Genomic DNA, 12,653 nt, shown 5'->3' with positions numbered 1-12,653 from the left:
GGTAAGAAAATAAACTCTACTTGAAGCTTCCATGTCATTCAATAACAGCTAAATAGCACCAATCTCAGGGGATACAAATGAAAGGTGATGTTAATCCAGATGCAAACCTGAACACTCTAGGTGGAGTGAATAAAAACAAAGCAAGCAAGGTCTGCTCAGGTAGGTAACACAAAACACAAAGATACAAAAGGTAGTCTCTTCTTTCAAAGTCCTTAAGATCTGAATTTAACCCAAAAGGTTTACTCTCATTCTCAGGCCTTAGTAAAATGGATTTTATATAATTACCAGGTTTCTGTCTCGCAATGCTCTTTTCTGCTCAGGTGCTGGGACTTTTATAGCACGGAAACAGCCATTTGACAGCTGCAAAGGCCAGCATTGAGTACTGCATCTTTGAATTCTGCAACGACTTCTGCTGCCTGCAACATGTTAACAGCAGGTGGATCTTCCTCTCAAAGACTCTTAGAAATCTCTTCCATGCAGACTTAGTTTTTGGTTCACCGCTTTGAATATGATACTGAAAAAAATATGATTGCAGCTTTTCTGCCTCCTCACAATGAAATATGCATCTAACTTCTTTGCATATTATTTTGGCACTTACTGGACTCAGCTCTGTCTTCTTCATTGCACTTTAAGTTTGAATCTGTTCTTACCCCAGCTATACAGTGGTATAAAATCACAAGCTAATGTCAATTTACTTGAGAATTAAGAGATGTACAGATGAGATAAGCATGAGGATTTTTGAGTCCATATTCTTGTTCCCCTCATCCTCTCTGGGACACATATGAAAAACATTACAAAAAACAGAAAAGGAGTCAGCATATAAGCAACACATTTGAGCCAACAGACAATAATTTCACAGATTTTGTAAAGTTGAAAGTTAGGCAATTCTTTAGTAATGATGCAGGAGACTCTTCTGATTCAAATACAAGTGGGAAGGTACAAAGCAGCTGTATCCACTCAGGAAAGAGCTTTGTGACAGAAGATCTGATATAATAAAGACCTGCCTGCACAACAAACAAGAAATTCTGAAGCGACAGAAATCGGTTTGAGCATGTCCGATAAACAATTTTAGAAAGACTGTGAAGGAGCCTGAATTAGTCCGATTATTATAATTGTCATCTCAGATTAATGCCAGGAAAGGTTCTGAGGACTTAACAAATCAAAATAAATGTCTTCGTAAAAAATAAATACCCCTTTAGTTAAATATATATATATGACTGGCAGGGCAGCCTGCTGTTTTTAGTGCATTTTTAGATGCTGGAAAAGCTAGCTAAAAGAACTGGGACTGTTTTTGGTAGATCAGATTTGTGTTTGTGAACACAAAGGGGAAGGATGTTAAGTGAGAAGATTTACAGAAATTGACAGTAGTTTTTGAATACTTAGCAGCTGATCAGCAACTTTCAAATATCTTGAAAATATCTATATATTTTCTCTATAGAAAATCAGCATTGACTCTTTGGAGTCACAGTATGGATCCATTTTTCATATAACTGCTCCCAGTTATATCAAGTCTGAGGGGACTTTCTGAAGACCCTCCAGAAAGTTCTCTGTTCAAAGGCCTTCATTCTGTCAAAGAAATTTGATTCTCCATAGTGGAAGTCCCTGATTTGGCCAGCCTTTGCCAGTGTTTTCACCTCTTCCCTCTACATAGTAAATATATTTTGGCAGAGTTTCAAGGTGCCAGTGAATGAGAAAGCCTGTTATGCTATGCTAACTCTACCATTCTGCTTATGAACATAACTTTTCATAAGAAGTTCCATGTTCATTTGGAGACTTCCAAAGAAGTGTGATTTCCCTGTTCACAGTTTTATAGCCAGCAAAGTAGGCTTATGACTCATAAAATCCTACACTGATGAGAAGAGCTTAAGAAAGTTAATCAAATTATATAAATGATAATCAAGTGATAGAATGCCAAAAACATACTAAAGGTGGAAGAGAAGGTGGGATATAAACAACCTGGAAGATGTTTTACACCATGACAAGTCACCATTAAGACGAATAAACTGCAGTACTCAGTTCTCTTCTGCACTGTGGTCTGCAGTGAGTTTAAGTACATGCCAGCCAAGTTGCATGTAAATTCTGCATCTGTTTTAGACTGTGTTTTGTTATAAACAATTCAATAAAATTCATTTTTTCCTAGCAAGACACTCAAGACAGACAAACAGCACAAACATTGACAGTTGCGTGTATTTTACTGACAAAAATTTCAGGCCTCTGCTTTATCAACGGACTGGAACAGAGGACCTCACCAAAAATCAGTTTTGTACAATTAATCTGCTATTTTGTGTGTGTGTACGTGTTCAGTGTTGCTTTATCTTTTTAACTTCATATGAGGAGCAATACTCATATAGAATAAATGTGTCCTTCCAGTCACATATACGTGTACTTCAAGATAAACAGTTTTACTAGAAGAGTTTGAGATGCAGAAATTCTCTTCCATTTGCTTTCAATAACCAGTGATGAATTTTATAAAATCCAATTACAAGGCTGACTGCCATTTAAAAAAAAATAATGTATTTACTCTGATAAATTTACCATCAGATAAATTACTAGGACCACTGACTTATTCCATCATCTTTGGATATGCATCACTGGAGCAGAATAACAGAAGCTACTAGCAATTTTTTTTGCAACAACAATTTCTATCTGACGTTGTTAGCAAACCAAGTGTTTTGCAATGTTCTAGTATAACCATTATTCATCTGGTAATATTGTTAGACCAGCATTTGAAGACACAGAAGCACTACAACCACATGAGGAAATACAGGTGCCTTTCTGAGAGATCTCCTCATATCCTCCTGCAGCTGAGTACATCTGAATTCAAATGCACTACAAAAAAGAGAAATAAGCATTAACTAATGAGAGAAGATGTCTCACTCTAAATTTAGGCTGGTTTATACACTCAGTTCTTAGATTAATATATCAGCTTGAATGTTACTTTTAGCCTTGTTTCCTAAGGATACGAAACTCAGTGATTTTGCTATTAATTACTAGTTGCTGTTCCCTCCTATCCTGATTTCCATCCTTGCAACTTACAAAGCAGTTGGCCAATTGCATTTTAAGTTGTCAAAGGGGGAAAAATTCTTTGTGACACTAAGAGACTACAAGTTTAGTGAGAATTAACAGCCAGAAAGAGGAGAAAGGCTCATGTTAACATTTTCACTTTGAGAAATACTGCAGGATGACCTTGACAGTTAACAGTTCTGTATGACGTGTCAGTTGGTCCACAAGAACTCACTTTAGAGCGGAAGAGTTAGCCCTCACATCAGCCACAACATGTGCTGACTTTCTCCAAGTTGATTAAGAGGAGAAAAGAGAACTGAAAATCTGAAAAGTAGCTGAAGAGGTATAGGGAGAACCGGAGGGAATGAAGATATCTAAGTGAAAGAAAATCTGACATTACTGGAAACAAATTGGGGAGCAGAAAGACAAGCCTGTGCAGACGAAAACCTTAAGGCAACTAGACTCCTTCACTTTCAGTTGCTTAAAGAATATCCTGATTTTTCCAGGGAGTTATACTGATTAAAAGCCTAATATGGATATATTGTATTCTGGTACTCAAAAACAGAATATGGTGAGAGTAGTTTCTTGGTCCAGGAATTAAACAATACTGATACAAACAAGTTTTTGTCATAATTAATACACAAAGAACAGTACTACTTTGCTTAAGCGACTAAGACAAAAAAGCTGTGTGTATATGTATGTCCTTTAGTCACCTAAATCAGTGTTAGATGCCTCTCCATATATTTAGGTTGGCTTTAGAGAAGATTTTTTGTATTACAAAACTAAGGAATTCTATCCAAATTAAACTAACATTAATAAGCACAGGTTAGCGCTAAATATGAGCCAACATAAAAGCTTAGCAGCCGTTTCACTATGTCATCCTTTTGTATCTACCTCAGATCAGGGTACTGAAAGAGAAATGATAATAAACAGTATTATCATTAATCATAATTAAGTAAATATATCTATAGCATTTTCCTTCACTTTTGGATTTCAAAGTCATTATAAATTAACTTTTTCACTGTGTAACAGTCAAAAACCAGAACAGTCATCTCCATTCTACAGAAAATCAAATAAACTATAGACTGACATTCAGTTTTGTTCAGAAATATCAACAAAGACCTATGAAAAATTTTGTCTTCCTAAGTAGGACAGAGATCATGTATTGAAATTTACTCATCAAATAACATGACCAAGAATACAGTGAACGCTGTATGGTACGTATGAACAGACACAAGACTTCCTACCCAGAGCCCTGGCATATATGGATAAACATCATTCTTCACTTTTTGATGCCATAAAAAGCAATATGCTACATCAGAAAGAAAATGATTGTACACTGGAAAACTGCATAAACACAAAAAGAATAATCTTGTGGCTACGATATTGGACTTGGAATATTTCACTCCAAATCTAGGCTCTGCTACAAGTTCTCTAGTCTTGTTCCTAAGTAACTTCTCTGTAAAAGCACAGAGTTTCCTTTTTCTATTTTGTGCTTTCATGGTGCAATGGTGCTTTGGGGAACAGACTGTTTCTCATTATATGAGAACTGCACAACGCTAGGCATGCGCAATACCTAATGAAATGTATCTTAGAATCTGCTGTAGTCTTGGACCTCTACCTTAATGCAAACAATAATTACTTATATCACATTTTTCTGTAAATCATATTTTATGGCACATCAAGGGCATATTGCAAGCCCAGGTCTATACCAAACAGCTACTGTGAGAAGAACACGCCAGTAAAGCATTAAAAACTGACTTCAGAAATACACCTTACCTGAACAGGGGTCTCCAGAGTGTAGATATGTTCCCCACGCACATTGTAGAACTTGACAAGAGCACTTTTCAACATGGAACCATTGCCAAGATCAGCTAGCTGACTTTGCTTCTCCATACCTGCTACTGCAAGCAAATCTCCCTGTGTACACCACTGTACCACCACATCTGAAATCAAAGATAATTTGCAACATTTATTTATTACAATCATTAGGAACAGTGTTTCTAGATGTGCCTAGGTGACTTGAGAACCTAAAGCATGCTCTCAGAGGTTGGTTACTTAGAAGCATCAACACTTTCAGTAAAGTATGAGCATATATGCACTTCTGGGAATGTCTTTTCTGATTTCTTTAGTAAAAAAATGTGTAAAAAACATTAGTTTCTCTCACTCTATGGAAAGTCGAGAATATAAATCAGAGGCTAAATTTTGTTCCTAAGTACAAGAATTTATTACACATATTAAAACTAATGTGGAAGATCTTACACATGTTTTTGGAGGTAAGTGGAATCAAGCAAACACAGACAAATAAATCTCATTGATCAAGAGAGTAGCAATGACTATTTGTTTGGAAAGGCCTACAGTGCATAGAAGAAGCATAGTTGGCAATGCTGCATATTTTCACTGGCTGTAAGCATAACATTTAATATAACTCAGATCTACATTGTCAAACTGGAAAGACTTTTGGATTTTTGACCATAAATATATATAGCCTCCATGGCTTTCTTTTGACAAATTATTTGTGAGAATCTATTCATCTGTCTAGCAGGTATTTGCCAGAAGCACACAGGGATTGATCAGTCTTTCCTTTATGTGGTTATGAATATACGTATCAGTTACTTCTCCTACAGGCAACTCATAATGAGGAATGCCCACAACTTAATTCAGAGATGCTGATTTCAAACCCTAATATCCTTCAGTTCTTTGTCACCCTTCATCAAACACACTGAAACAGTATATTGTGTTTCTGCTTGTGTTTCAGGGGCAGATTTGCATGTGCAAGGAATACTGAGTGAGTCCTTAAACCTCTCTGCCCTCAAACCAGGAGTGGAAGGCAGCTATTCTGTGCTGAGACAAAAGACTTTCATGCTGTGGGATGATCAGTCTACCAAGAAGCTTTTGAAGATGTTTGTAAGTAATCTATAGTTGAATTTAATTCATCTTTTCCAGCAAATATAATGAGAGACGTATTAAAAATCAATAAGGCAAACAGATCAACTCCACTTTTAGTAACTGACTTATCTACACAGTTAACAAAAAGAAAACAAAATCTCCTTTGGATAAATATTTTCAGGTAAAATTCTCAGTTGTTGGCCATACAAAGAGCAAGAGGTATGGTTACTTCATCTAGAAGTTTCCTCTTTCTCTAAAAACTCCCAGAATTAGACTACTGCAAAGGCACACAGCGACTTTATGAATTAAAACTTCTCTCCATGCAGAGAGACATAAGTTGTAATAAGAGTTACGGCAAAGTAAGGTAATTTTTGATAGTTAAAAATAGTGGGTTTTTTTGCTATGGATAAAGATTTGGTATGGAATACTTATTTTATATATATACAAGAATATCAATTAGCAAGATGTATTGTAATTAATCAAAACTTCTTTATTCTCTCAGAATAACTTGTTCCCTTATAATTGAAAATTCTAACAAGATTTTAAGATTTGTATAGAATATAATATTGTGATCATATATGGTTACTAAAAGAATGGAAGACACCGTGAATTAAAGATACAAACGAAGTCTTACATAGCATGAGTATTTACAAAAACAGACATAAATTTATTAGTGCATTAAACTGAAAGAAAGCAAGTATCAATTTGCTCTATCATCTCAAATACTTAAATATTTTTCCAAGACAAGAAATCTATTAACCAAGCATTAACGTTTCACCAGTAGGTGTCACTACTCGTAACAGCAATAACAGCAGCTATGAGCTCTTCTGAGGGATAGGAAGTGCTAGGTTAGGAGAGACAGGCTCAAAAACATGAAGATTTAGACACATAATTAAAAATACAAGAAAAACAGAGCATGAGAAGGGGGCAAAAAGTCTTTTGTTTGTACCTTTCAACCCTGAGCGGATGACAGTAGGAGACAAGTCATCGTAGTTGTTCATTAAACTAATATCTCCTGACGTGAAGCTGACAGTAAGCAGCGGTTTGGTGTTCTGCATTGGCACGGGATATGCAGCTGGTCCATCTGCAAAAACAAGTTTGTGGACTGAGGAAAGAGTGAACTACAGAAGAGAGGGCAGCCTGGCTGAAACATTGTGCTCAAGCCTGTTGTCACAAGGAATGGCTCAGAGTCTTAAAACCTGCCTCCACATAATTATTTCTGTAGAGCCTGTGGCAAAGGCAAAGCAGCTATAACTAGTTAGTTGCTTTGCTTTTGTGAAACCCAAACTCTCTTGCCTCACTTTGCTGTTATTCATGGGACAGTGGCTCTGGAACAGTATCACAAAAATTCAAAACAACATTGCATCCCTTGACTACTAATTTCTCTTTCACTTTAGGAATTAGATACCTTTATTTAACTGATCTCTAGGTTTCTAATGCCTTCAGCTCAGGTACAATTAGACAAGACTGGCCAGTTTCAGGAGGTAACTGAAACGAGGTCTCTAGCATTTTTAAATGCAGCATATCCATAAGTGGCTTACGGATACACTGTTACATAATATAGCAGTGCTTTTCAATCCTTGTCCGCTGTCAACTCCCCAAAGTGTTCACAAATTGTAAACCAGTGCTTTGAAAGGTTTTCCTGAGTGCCAAGTTGAAAAGCTACATCGTAATATAATCACATTAAAAACTCTTTATTAGGTAAATTTGCTGCTTGAGCAAGTGCTAGGTACTCCTCTTAAAGTCATTAGAGACATCATAAGGCCTCTAAGAGAACATACCAGCCTTTCACAAATTGCTGTATTTGAAATGTTAAGAGCTAGGCAGCAGAATGAAAAATTATATGCCATCCTATGTAACAGGATTCTGGGCACTCAAAGACAGAGATGAGTTCAAAGGTGCTTGCAAAGCCATTCCTGAAAAATCTCTGCTCCTCTGGGCTTATTTTTCAGCATTCGCTGATATTCCCATGTCAAATTCATAAGGACCAATATCAGCATTCATAGCATTTGCTATTTAGTTCTTTTTGTTTACAAGTTCTGACAGGAAATACTCTCATACCCCACAAAGAGTGGCTCTTGAGCCCAAACACCACCTTTAGAGTTATCAAAAATGAGACAGGGCCGGGCAAGAGTGGTATCAGACCCTGAACTTCTGAAAGAACTGATCAAAAATACTTCAGAGAAAAAAAAGGCTAGCAATTGCCATGTGTGTGTGTAAATTGGTAAGAAAAAAACACCAAATTGCCAGCCCTTCCTACATATTTGTGCGAGTCAAAGGCTTGTCACCTTTGAGAGGTTTATGTTGCACCCACTCTAAAGAAAACACATGATGTTTGGGTATTCATTAGAAGCTGGCTTGTAGCAAGCCCATCCACCCCCATTTGACTCAGACAAACCCAGCATGTTTGGATCATTTAAACTCTCTTCCATGCACTCTCCAGCTCCACCATGTCACAGCTGGAATACCAGTATTGCAGAAGAGACACAAAAATCAATGTAACGCTCTTCCTTGTCCTTCATTTGAAGCTTGCTAGGAAATCTGAAGAGCCTAGAATCATTTCTTTCTTTTCTTCTAAAACTACAAATCTTACCCAGCACCAAAAGCGAAGCTGTGGCATCATGTTCATATTTACTTGAAAGTCAAAACAAATCATAGTTCAAAAGATGCTAACATTTCAGATGATCATGTTATCTTCTGTCATTATTTTCAAATATACGGTTATACTGATATACACATAAAATATTCTGCAAAAGATGAATTTTGGATTGCATACAAAACTGCAAGAGTCCTGATCTGAATTCAGATCTGAAATGCTGCAATGATTCAAACTCATTTTTAGTTATTATGCATTTTATTTTTTTACTGTACAATCATCTTTAACTTAAATCAGACTTTATACACTGGAACACAGCAACAGCTAAACTAAATCGTATAGACTGATCAATAGTATTAACCAAAAGAAACAATAATCTAGTATTTGAAATAGAAAGGGTGGGGGAAGAAGCAGCAATGGCTGTATCTTATTCCAGCCTATGGATACAGTGACCTGTTAGGTCTCTGCTATCTGTAATTTCCCAAATCAAAGCATTTTACCCAATGGATTTATATTTATATTTCAGAGAAAGAAAGAATTTCTTCTTGATCCTCAAATTGGCAATGTGTTCACACACAACTAAACCTGAAACAGCTTCAGTTACCCTTCTTATACCTTATATAATTGCAGGAAATACTTTCATTTCTCATCCTGATCTCTTTTATGTCAGGGCTATCAAGGATGGAACCACAGTGATGAGCATTCTCACGGCTTAACAGGGTTTCTGGGAAATGAAAGATGTATCATTTTCTGTTATGTCTAATACTAGTGTCTTTCTGAATGATTCTAAGTGATAATGCATTAACTTGTGTGACTGTCCCCTGGCTATATGCATACATACACACTACTGCAATATCTCACATCTGCTTATCAGTGATATCTGACACGCTCTCATCTCATGCTATTTGCTGGACTAAGAGCTTTGGGTTACATCGTTTGTGCGAACAGAGGCTCAGTAGCACAGCTGGGACATGACTTGCCCGAGCCGCAGGGCAGGCAGCAGCAGCGCTGTGTGCACAACCACCCCTCTGCTCTGCTCACCCCTCTGTGCCACCCCCACAGCCCTCCAGCCTCCACCAGCTGAAACCAAAGAGGTCCTGCTGCTTCAATATGGTGTGAGCACTCCGTGCCATTCCAGGTGCCCAGGTCAAAACTGAGAGAGAACAATTCTGAACACAACCCTACCTTGCGGTGGGGAATAGTCATCAGAGTCGGTGTCGCTCTCGCTGCTGTCCTCCACCAGGAAGCTGGGGTAGTTCCAGGACATGCTGAGGATACCATCTGACTCGTGAAGGAGAACGTGGGCCAGCATTCGGCCATGGCAGTCCATGACAATAACCTGGCCATCAGCAGTGCCAAACAGTACCTGAAAGCAACAGAAGGGCCCCAGCCCAATCAAATGTCAGCTCCTGGCACCTCCATGGAGCACAACTTGCAATTACATAGCTACAATGAAGATGAATCCAAGGCAGCGCTGGCAGGGATTTGAAGCCGTGCCACAATAGGATGCTGCAACCAAAGATGTACACAAAGTCGAAACAGCAAAATCAAACCATTACAACTACGAAATGCTGGAAGCAAGCAATCAGAACTTGTCTCTCTGGGGCATATAGGGTAAAAGCAGCTTCCATTGATTCAGAGCCAGCAGACATGGAAAAACGTCTTGTGTCTAGTTAATATCTGCGGGGAGATAGAGAGGAGTAAGTGAGACCTAGCTAGAGGAGGCAGAACACATAGAACACAACTACGACAGATGTTTATGTGATTGCTTATCTCAAAACAAAACATGCCAGTCTATTTGATAATGCCTGCAACAGGAGAAAAAAACTGACAGAGGAACAAGAAGTAACACAGGCTAGAAGTAAGGTCCTAAAATCTTTAAGCAAGTAATTGTTCACACCGGTACTCATTTTGTTTTATTTTAATAGGAGCCTTTACACTTTATATAAACTTGGCCATTACTACCACTGAAATAAGCTGGCAGTGACTCCACCATTATCTCTGGATTATATAAAAGTTTCTAAAGTTGGTGAAAAAAAACATGGCAGGCATCAGTTATAACAAGATGAAAAGGTTCACCTGACAAAAATAAGGTCTTGGTAGAGACTTGAAACAACTTGTGAGAAAGTGAAAGCTGAATAGAAAAGGACAGCGTATTCAATTAATGAACAACACGTAGAGAGGAGGTGGGAAAATGTGTTCCAAGAACAGAGATAGAAAGCAACATGATCCATCAACTGGAGGTGGATTATTATAGCCCAAGAGGAAGATAACATGTTTTATTATAGCCCAAGAGGAAGACAACATGTTACACGCTCAGGAAGAGATAAAGTAGAGCTTTTACCCACCATTTCAAATACAAAATGGATAATGCAAAGTGGGGTATGAGGAGAGGGAAAGTGGGCTTGTCCCTAAACTGCTGTTTAGCCAAAATGTGCTGATTAAGGTAACACTACATTGGAACCTACAATTTCTATTTTATGAGCATGTTCCTTCTTGAGGTTTTGAGCAAGATAAGATGCTGCACATGTGATGAATCTTAGAAAAATATCAGGAAATGCATTTTAATGAATTCATGAAATGGTAAATGCATTAGGCAGGGCTGCTCCTCCAATCACATAACTCTACATGAGGCAAATATGCTCTAAGCAAGTTTAAAGGCAATCATCAACTTGAAATGTAGTCCGTACTGAAAAATGAAGCGAAAAGGAACGCCAGAACTTATACTTGCCCTTCAATCTACCACTTATTTGCTGTTTTATAATCACATTTCCACATAACTTAATTTCTCTATTGCCATGCCAGAGAGTCATACAAATGGAATAGGAAATTGCCTACGCATTGGAGGGAGAAAGCCTAAACTGAACAGATCTGGAAAAAAAAAAAAAACCCTATATTTTCGTATTTCTCTGTGACAGTGCTTGTAAATTTAAGGGCCTATTAATTAAATGCCCAGATGATAAAATTAATCTAGGCCTGTATCTTATCTACAACAGTGGTCATATATTCATGGAAAAGAATAGGTTCCCTGAAAAAGCACATAGTTCCTGACAAAAACAAACAAACAATCAACAAAAAAACTATTTCTCCTTTATTTACGGCCTGCTAATTAATAATTTCACTGGCTAAACTTTGCCTCTTACATAGTAAGAAATACAGAATAATAATTCCCTATTTACATTCTCAACATTAGACATAATCATGTAGATCTTTATTATATAATTCCTCTGCCACCTTTTCTCCAAGCTGAAGAATTTCAAATCACCCTGTACAGAAGCTGTCCAAAGCCTCTAATCATCCCTTCTGAACTCTGCTTTACTACTACTACCTTCCTTTTGAGACAAATTTACTGACTTGCAGCATTTAAACCAAATTTTACAGCAGGTTTACACAACAAGCATTTACATACAGTGCAATCGTAATGGTTGTACTTTTGAACATTTTAGAAAGGAATAATGGTTTCAAAGATCTCAAACAAAAAAAGATAATACAGATTTTTCTGGATTCCCTGCTTTTAAGGGAAACCTGCTACAATTTGCCATGGGATAATCCACACAGAAAGTCTTCTAAGCACGCTAGGAGCTGAAAGTTAGGTATAGTCCTGAAACACTGGTGTTTGGTTTCCTCACGAACCCCATGTTAATTCATATTTATTACAACAAACCAGAATATATAAAAGAAATAATCCAATTTGAACTCTGCTAACCTCCTAGCTTCTGAAATAACTTCAGACAATAAGTTTCACAAGCTAGCTTTGATATGTAAAACCATTTCTTTCTTTTGATCAGTGTTCACTCAAGGATCTATGAAGAAATCATTGAAGATTGCAATCATCTTCAATGCTCAAGACTAAAGTCCGCGCAGGTTGAAATGCACCGATTCCCAAAAGACAAGTGCTAGTCAAAAGACGGTGTATTCTGCTTTGAAGTTAATTTTTCATGAATAAACTGTTTTCATGCATCAGGCTAAATATTTAGCTAGGAGGCTAAATAATTCAGTCCAAGAGGAACAACTTCAACTTGACCAGTCATTTTGGTATGTGTGTATCTGCTGTGCTGAATTGTGTCTGGACGAGAAACAGTGCAAGCAGAAAATGATTTGGCAACCCTGAAATCAGCAGAACTGCAATGAACTACCAAAGACCTAGCATACAAAAGGTCCAGCT

General features: G+C 37.4%; 1 protein-coding gene and 1 long non-coding RNA gene across 3 annotated transcripts in view; one reads left to right on the top strand and one right to left on the bottom strand.

The window, feature by feature from the left end:
• TULP4 (TUB like protein 4) overlaps positions 1-12,653 on the bottom strand; it is a 141,986-nt gene that overhangs the window by 20,383 nt on the left and 108,950 nt on the right. For both annotated transcript variants that reach the window (XM_088527210.1, XM_088527209.1), the window contains 3 exons: positions 9,674-9,854; positions 6,842-6,976; positions 4,783-4,949 (listed from right to left, as the gene is read on the bottom strand). In XM_088527210.1, coding sequence (XP_088383336.1) covers positions 4,783-4,949; positions 6,842-6,976; positions 9,674-9,854 — 483 coding nt within the window. The remainder of the gene's footprint in view (positions 1-4,782; positions 4,950-6,841; positions 6,977-9,673; positions 9,855-12,653) is intronic.
• LOC148594267 (uncharacterized) overlaps positions 1,089-12,653 on the top strand; it is a 507,147-nt gene continuing 495,582 nt past the window's right edge. Inside the window, exon 1 of the long non-coding RNA XR_015913526.1 lies at positions 1,089-1,176. This is a non-coding gene — a long non-coding RNA (uncharacterized LOC148594267). The remainder of the gene's footprint in view (positions 1,177-12,653) is intronic.

The sequence above is a fragment of the Tinamus guttatus genome, unplaced genomic scaffold (assembly GCF_059628265.1).
Source record: "Tinamus guttatus ecotype Peru unplaced genomic scaffold, ASM5962826v1 Tinamus_guttatus_pri_ptg000264l, whole genome shotgun sequence".
In the NCBI taxonomy this organism is placed as follows: Eukaryota; Metazoa; Chordata; class Aves; order Tinamiformes; family Tinamidae; genus Tinamus; species Tinamus guttatus.
Note: the sequence above shows the minus strand (reverse complement) of the source record. Positions and strands in the feature narration are given on the sequence as shown.